The sequence below is a fragment of the Parus major genome, chromosome 22 (genome assembly GCF_001522545.3).
Source record: "Parus major isolate Abel chromosome 22, Parus_major1.1, whole genome shotgun sequence".
NCBI classification, from domain to species: Eukaryota; Metazoa; Chordata; class Aves; order Passeriformes; family Paridae; genus Parus; species Parus major.
In genome coordinates, this window is record NC_031790.1 from 3,178,976 (window position 1) to 3,187,168 (window position 8,193).

The 8,193-nt window shown below is 47.8% G+C and overlaps 1 protein-coding gene across 1 annotated transcript in view; it reads left to right on the forward strand.

Moving 5' to 3' along the window:
- The window catches only part of LOC107213832 (netrin receptor UNC5D-like), a 47,921-nt gene that overhangs the window by 12,799 nt on the left and 26,929 nt on the right, over positions 1–8,193 (forward strand). The window contains exon 2 of the mRNA XM_033519396.1: positions 7,827–8,007. Coding sequence (XP_033375287.1) covers positions 7,827–8,007 — 181 coding nt within the window. The remainder of the gene's footprint in view (positions 1–7,826; positions 8,008–8,193) is intronic.

The window sequence follows — 8,193 nt, forward strand, 5'->3', positions numbered from 1 at the left end:
ATTGTGAGGCACGAGGTGCAAACCTGAGCCTTAAAATTCACCCCAAATCCCTTTCCTATGAATGCCCCCTCAGACCAAAGCTGAAATTTGAGCATCAGCAGGAACTCGCAGCTCTCCCGACACCTCCTGTCTGCTCCGCTCCTGGTGCAGATCTCACGAGTTTCTGGTTCTTTTTGTTTGCTTTGTTTTTGTTTTGGGTTTGGGTTTCTTTTGTAATAAAAGGGCAGTTGTTGTGCTAAACGATTGCTGATAGTTTACTGTTACTGAACTATTACTGTTGAGTGCTCTGCAGAGGTTTGTGAAATACTCTGAAATATCTTTATCACATAATATATGCATATATTTAAGATTTAAATGTGTTGTATCCACCGCTGCTTTCTCAAATGTTTAACACAGATTCTGACATTTTAATGGAGTGCCGTAGATGTTCCCAGGAATATCTGCCTGAGCTCCAAGGGTTTATTTACCGCCAGGGCTTTTAATGGAAATGTAAAAGCATTTCTCTTCTGGGCAGCGCACATTCCACCGCGAGCACATCAACACAACGCCAAACCCACATAAAATTCAAAAGCTGCGAGGGCTCCAGAAGCAGCGAGAGCCTGTTTTACATAGGTTTGTGTATTTATGGGGCTGGCACACGCTCGCTAAAACGGGCAGGATAATGGGGCTGCAGTAAAACACCCCAGCAAAGCAGCTGAGAGCTCCAGCCTGCCATGAATCCTGCTGCAGCCACAGAGCAGGGTGGGATTGCTCTGTGCAAACAGCCTGCATTTGTCCAGGTGCTTATGGATCTCTGCAATAGCAATATTTGCTTTGCTTTTAAGGGATATTAGTTACAAGTACAATAAATGTGCTTCATTTCTCACCGGAGATGTTTCACTCCCAGGACCCAGCCTGGGAATGTGCAATGTCTCGTCTGTGATTGATCTGATATTTAGATTGCGATTTTTAGCTGCTTTTAAGAGCAAATTCATAATTTTTATGGTTTCCCATTCAGCAAAGATTGAGAGCTGTCATAGCTCGTCCAGGACATGCTGGTCTGCACTGATTTTATAACAAGGGAGTCTAATGATGTGTCAGCCTCTTTATTCTATAAAACCTGGCCTCAGTTAAAGCTGTTTTGTTTGAGGTGCTTGTTGTGGACCGCACAAAACCAGTTCCATTTCCAAACTCCATTTATTTTATGTTCTGTTACACCTTCAGCCACACTCTGCCCTTCCTCACCCGCTGCTCCAGGTGTTCCTGTTCTGTGATTTATTCTGGCAGCAGGGGAATTTGGGGTGGTTTGAGCTCCAGGAGTGGTCAGGACTCCCCAGGGCTGAGGGCTGAGCTGTTCCTCCAGCCTGGAGCTTCTCCAGCTCTTTCCTCCCGGCCCTGGGTTTGTTCCACAGCCACCCCCAGCCCTGCTGCGCTGTCCCCTGTCCTCGATGCCCCAATGTGTTAAATCTGCCACCCCATTTGTCCCTGCACCACCTACCCCAGCCAGTGGCACTTGCAGCAGCATCTCCAGGTGCCTCTGCTGCTGATCTTGTCCATTTTGCAGCTGTGAAAAACGAGGTTCACATGATTTTTATAGAATTTAAAAGTTTAATAAAAAAACAATTAGGAGAAGAAAATAAAGAATACAGATAGGGCCGGGTGTCTCTGCATTCACCTCACTGACAAAGGATTGTCCCTTAAAAACAGAACCCTACTACATATCCATAAATTCTCACACATATTCAGACATTCTGCTTAGGATCTTTGGGGTTCTTCTGTTCAGTTTTCTCTTGCCCCCTTCCCAATAGATCAATCCTCTTGGTGCCATCGAGATTTACATTCCCTGATCCCAGAAATGCAATAAATTCCTCCCCCAGAGTTCTGGTCACTGCTGTCCTCATCTGGGTAAGAGAGTTTACAAAAGGAAAAAGAAAGTGTCTCCAGCTATCTTTGTCAGTCTTTGGGTTACACAAACAAAAGTAGTTTTTGTTTTAATGCTATGCCATAGCCTAACATACATATGTATTATACCACTATTTCTAAATTTCATCAATAACAGAAATAAAGAAAACCATATTAATACAACAAACTTTCTCATTGTTACACACATAACATTCATTTTAATATTTGGAAAAGCCAACAATATAAAATGTATCTATAACAGCCCTTGGGGCACTTCAGGCCCAGCACATCTCCCCTTCAGTGGGCACAGCCCTTGGGTGAGCGGCTGTGCCGCCTCTCGGGCAGGCAGGGGAGCTGTGCCCAGGGTTTTCTTCCAGCAGGAAAAATGTTTGTTTTCCTTCTGAGATTTGGCTGGTTGTGAATAAATCAATACAGCCAGGAGGTAGCGAGGTCATGAAATAGAAATGCTGGAGCAAAGCACTTCTGAATTAGATTGCTAAACTGAGAAGAAAAAAGACGGGAGATAACTTTGTAGTTCCCCTGAATAGATAATTCCTTTTTATACAGACATGTGCTCTGGGGCCTCTCTGGGTTTGATGTGCTGCTTTGCAGTGGTGTGTGTTTTCTCTTGCCCTGTTGTCAGAAATGTTTTTAATTTTGAATGCTTGAACATGAAAGGATAAGTTGTGAGACTTTATGATTGTGTTTGTAATCATGGGGATGATTGTGTGAGCGAGTCCTGCAGGGATTTGGGGAGTTCAGGGTGAGGGAGGTGGGGACTGAAGCAGCTGGAGGCCCCACCAGTGGTGACACTGAAATGCTTTAGTGGTTTGGGAATGTTCTGCCTCTGGGCACAGAGATCAGCACTCTTTTAATCGTAAGCAGCATTAACAGAGAAAGCAGGGAGTTGTGAATCTGGTGCCTGTTGCATTCAGTTCTCAGTGACACAGCCAAGTGTCCCACGTTTGTTAATAATCGTATTTCTGCAGAGTTTGGGGTTAAATACTGCTTCCAGGGTGGCCACAAAGATGATTCTCTAATGAATCTAAAGGTGTTCAGTGATCTCTCAGGTCCCTCCCAGCCCAGACCTCACAGCTGACCCCATCTGAAGGCTGCTGACAAAAGGAACATCATCAGGTATCGATGCTGGCCCAGAACGCGAGAGAACAGTGAAAATACAGCCCTGGCAGGCTTTGGTTTCAATTACTGAAAGCTTCCTGTGATGATCTCCTTATCTCCAAGCATTTCCTGTATAAATGTGATCCTGCCTATCAGGACACCACGTTACCCTGCAAACATCATCACCAGCAGCCTTATCTAAAGAGATAATTCAGTGTCAGCAGCACTTGAATTGCTGTCCAGAATCTGAGAACCGGTTTGGAATGAGATCCTGGATTTCTCTGTATCCTTCAATCCGGAGCTATTTGGCAAAACAAAAGTTGAGGTTCAGCTGCTCACCTGCACTGCTGAGCTTTGCAGGGACGGGGATTTGAGCTGCAGCAGGATAATTTATCTCTGCTCACCATCAAATCATTGCAGTCAGGCCGTGTGTGTGCTCTGTCCCACTGGGAAACTCCCATCCCTAATGACCTTTGGGGTTATTAATGCTGATTTGTTCATCATTTGTGCATGGGGATAAAAAACAGCGCTCCAGTTAATGGTAGACACTCCAAAAATAGGAATAAAGATAAACTTATCTGGGATCTGATGATGTCTTTACCAAGCAGACAAGGTATCATTAGCAGTGGCATTTTTAGCAATGGCTCCTTATCCCAGGGATCCAAAATAGCCTGGCTGAGTCAGCTCCTTGCCCACCTCTACCACTATAAATTGATGCACACGTCCAGGCTGTCACCTCTCCCTGTACACCGATTCCAAATCGCATTTTAATTGCATCTTGATGCAGTCCCTCCCCTGGTGGCCTGTGTTCCCCTCTCTGGATCTTCCATCAGTGTGAGAGTTTGGGATTTCAGAGGAGGAGCTGTGGCCTGGCGTGGCCACAAATGAGGATTTCTCCCCTTGCTGGTGGAGGTTTGTGCAGCAAAACATCCCTGACTGCCCTGCAAGGGAAATAATGACACAGGAATGGGCATGGAGGTCTCAGCTGATCCCTCTGGCCACCACCAAGTGCATCCCCTCAGGGCAGAGCCTCCTCCAGCTTCCCCAGCACGGCCCAGCCTGATTTATGGGTTAGTCAGCGTGTCAGATTCCTGTAATGAGATTATATATTCAATCTAATGAAGGAAAAATATGCTTACCAGCCTGGTGTGACAGTGCTGTGATTAAATGATTCAAGAACAGAGTTCCCTCAGTGGATTAATTAAAAAAAAAATGCAGCAGGTACAGCTGACCTGCTCCGGGTGTTGTGAGGGGCTCTGGCACAGGATTAATGGCTTGTGATGGTGTTGATAAAATAATGACAATAAAGGCAGGGAGGAGTGTGTGAAGCTCTTGGGTTGATGTTAAACCCCTCCTGTGGGTTTAACATGATCTGTGCTGCTGGAGGTTTCCCCTCCTGGTTTGAGTCCCAGGGTGGAAAGGAAGATAAAAGTGTGACAAAAGCTCTCGGAAAGGGAGGCGCCTGCCCTGCCCATCCCCATCCTAATTCCAGCCAGAACACTGAGGAAGATCCCTCCAGCTTGAATTTGGAGGAGCAGGAGTTCCATGTTTGAGGAAGGTGAGGAGTTTTTTGCTGCTTTTCCACCTGAGAGAGGATGAAAAGCATCACCGTGCACTGTGCTACCAGAGCCCTTTGTGCTGTCCTGGGTCACCTTCCCCACCTCAAACCCTGGCACTGGGAGCTGCCTGGGGGCTCAGTCTGGTTGGAATCTCAGACAAGGTCACCAAAAAGAGCCAAAAATTCAGTCCCAGGTTTGGGATGTTTGAATGTCCGTCAGAGCAAGTGGTGAGGAACAGAGCGACTGGTGAGGAACTCTCGGTGGATGAGTTGGGATCAGCTTTGTTTTTCAGGGAGAAGAGTTTCTAACTCCCATAATCTGCCCAGGCTCTGGGGTGCTGAGCTGATTTTACTCTGATAATGCCATAAGCTGGTCTGTGATAATTGCTTTCTGTAACTGGGACAATTTATGATGATGCTAATTGGGCTGCTGCCACCCAGGGAGGGGCCGAGTTAATCCCTGCCTGTCCTGGAGCTGCAGATCCCGATGTGATCAGCCCTCCTTGGAAACTGAGGGAGGGGGGGTTAATTCTGAGCAGATTGAATTTCAGATGAAAAAAAACCCAGATCTTTTTCTACCAACCTACAGCATTTTATATCAGGTTTAAAGTCTGGTTCCAGATCATCAGACTAATTCTTAAAGGGAAAAGGTTTAATTCTGTTACAAGCAGCTCTGTGATCTCCACAGTGAGGGAAGGGAACTCTGAGGAGTTCTGAGTTTGCTCTTCAGGCACTGCAGTCCAGACCCCACAGCTCATCCAAGTGGGGAGATGTTTTAGGTTCTGCTTTTATTTTCCCTGTTTGCTCTGTGAGTGTTTGTGCGGGGGCTGAAGTTTGCCAAAGGTTACATCCCTGCCAGTGACAAACATCTTTTGTCATCACGACTCCTTTAAATGTATTTTTATCCCATAAATCCATCCCTTGGTTCTCCATCTTTGAAAGCCTCCATCTGCTGAGGCAGAGCAGGGGATGGCCTTGGATAAACCTGGTTTTCCTCAGGGAAGGGGGGCTGGAGTGAGGGGAGCACTGGCAGTGCCATCCTCCCTGACGAATCAGGCTTTGATCTCACGTCCCGGCACTTTGGTGTTTATGTTCCGTCTGTTTAATGTTCTCCCTTCGCCGGAATCATCGTTCTTTTAAATGCTCTGCTTTACTGTAAATGTTTTAATGTTTTCTGCTCGCCAGACCCCACATTCCCAGACTCAGCAAGCACAGGATGAGCTCCCTCCAAGTGAGGGTGACAGGAACGGGGACCTTGAACCCCTCTCCCCACCCCAAAAATTCCCTGGCCTGAGGAGAGTCAAAATTTATAAACACACTTGTGAAATAATGAACTCTGGGAATGCTGGCCGTGTTTGTCATTTCTCTGCCCATTTCACTGCATATAAAGTGTGTTCACCATCGAACTCCTGTCACTTGATTTATGCCCGTGTGGCTGCTCCATAATTTAAATTGAATTCCTAATTTCTCTCCTGAAACCCCCTCAGATAATTACTGTTAAGGTTAACTGCAGAAGGGGAACTGAATAGTCAGTGGATTAGCTGGTTGTTCTGAGTCTTAGACCACAGGAAAAGGGAATACAGTCCAGGGGATATTGTCCAGGGAAGGGTTTGGCATGGCTGGAACAGCTCTGGCATAGCTGGAACACCTCCCAGGGATATTGCCCAGGGAAAGGTCTGGTACAGATGGAACAAACTCCCAGGGAAAGGTTTGGCATGGCTGGAACACACTCCCAGGGAAAGCTCTGGCACATCTGGAACAAACTCCCAGGGATATTTTCCAGGGAAAGCTCTGGCATGGCTGGAACAAACTCCCGGGGATATCGTCCAGGGAAGGGTTTGGCATGGCTGGAACAAACTCCCAGGGATATTGTCCAGGGAAAGCTCTGGCATGGCTGGAACAAACTCCCAGGAAAGCTCTGGCACATCTGGAACAAACTCCCAGGGATATTTTCCAGGGAAAGCTCTGGCACAGCTGGAACAAACTCCCAGGGATATTGTCCAGGGAAAGCTCTGGCATGGCTGGTTTTAGCACAGCTGCTTGGTCCCTGTCTCCGAGCTGTGGCCAGGCTCCTGCAGGCACAGGGGAAGTGTCCTCTGGCTGGGAGGGAGGGTTGGATGTGGGAGGACAGAGGGATGGCAAAGGGATCACAGAGCTCCAATCTTTTCCCCACTTTCAGTGTGAAACGTGTGAATTGAACCTCGCCCTCGGGTAGCTCACATTTGCACAGATGTGTCAAATCTTGATCTAATTCCATTGCCACCGTGCAGGATGAGGTGCCCCAGACCTGGAGCCTTTTCCAGGTGGGTTTGCAGCCCTTGGCCGGGATGTGCAGGGCTGGATCCGTCCCAGCAAAGCCGGGAGTGCTGCTGTGGAGGGGAATCTGCTGCCTGGCACCAAATGTAATTGGCTTTGATGGTCAGTGTTTGCAGATTTGTTTAGGAACTGGAAAATGTACAAATTGCAGCCCATCTGCGCAGAGCGGAGTGCTAATGAATGCCTGCAGCTACCACAGCCATAAGCTCATTACCACAAAGTTCCAAGTCCTTCCACAAGTTGCTAAACAAGGTTATTCATCTGAACGGAGTGGAGAAGGGAGTTTGACTGCAGGGCACAGCCAGAGCTCCTCCAGATCTAGAAAAGCTATTAGAACAAACCCCCGTTCTTTGGTCTTTTAATAGAATCTGTTGATTTTATTTCTATTTTTAATTTTGCTCTCCTGTGACAGCAGCTTGCCATGCCTTAACTATTTTCTGTTAAGGTTTGGAGTGGAAAGGCGCCTTGCGGGTGACTCCTGGGTGTGCTGAGGGACGCTGGGTGGGGAACTGGAGGAGATGGATTGGAACACATCGTACACAGCGTTTCAGGGGCTTTATGGACCGTGGCAGCAAACACTAATGGTCTCTGTTCTCTGGGAGTTTGTGTCAGCTGGGAATCTGTTATGATGACTCGGCTCCTCCTCTGCGTGCCATGTCAGGCCATTTCATCTTCCTGTTTCTTCACAAAAAAAAAGTGGAATTAATAATAATTATTATCTGTTTTATAGATCTGGTAGTTGTCCAAGTGTTTGAACATCCAATGCATGGTGCAGCAGGAGCAATATGTAAAAATATTTCCTATTCTCTCTTGGCTGAGGTTTTATTCCACGTTCCTTGAGGAAAAATCAGCTTTTCTAAGTTTCCAGCCAAAGGAAGCATTTCCCCATCCAGTTGAGGAGGTCATAAGGCCTTTGGCCTGCTCCACATTTTCCTGTGCTCCTCCCTGCCAGGTGGAGTGGCTGAAGAACGAGGAGCCCATCGATTCCAACCTGGACGAGAACATCGACACCAGGGCCGACCACAACCTCATCATCCGCCAGGCGCGCCTGTCCGACTCGGGCAACTACACCTGCATGGCTGCCAACATCGTGGCCAAGAGGAGGAGCCTGTCAGCCACCGTGGTGGTCTATGGTCAGTGACAGGGCTGGGGGCCAAGAGCAGGAGCCTGTGGGCCACCACAGTGGTCTGTGGTCAGTGACAGGGCTGGGGGCCAAGAGCAGGAGCCTGTGGGCCACCACAGTGGTCTGTGGTCAGCAAGAGGGGCTGGGGGCCAAGAGCAGGAGCCTGTGGGCCACCGTGGTGGTCTGTGGTCAGTGA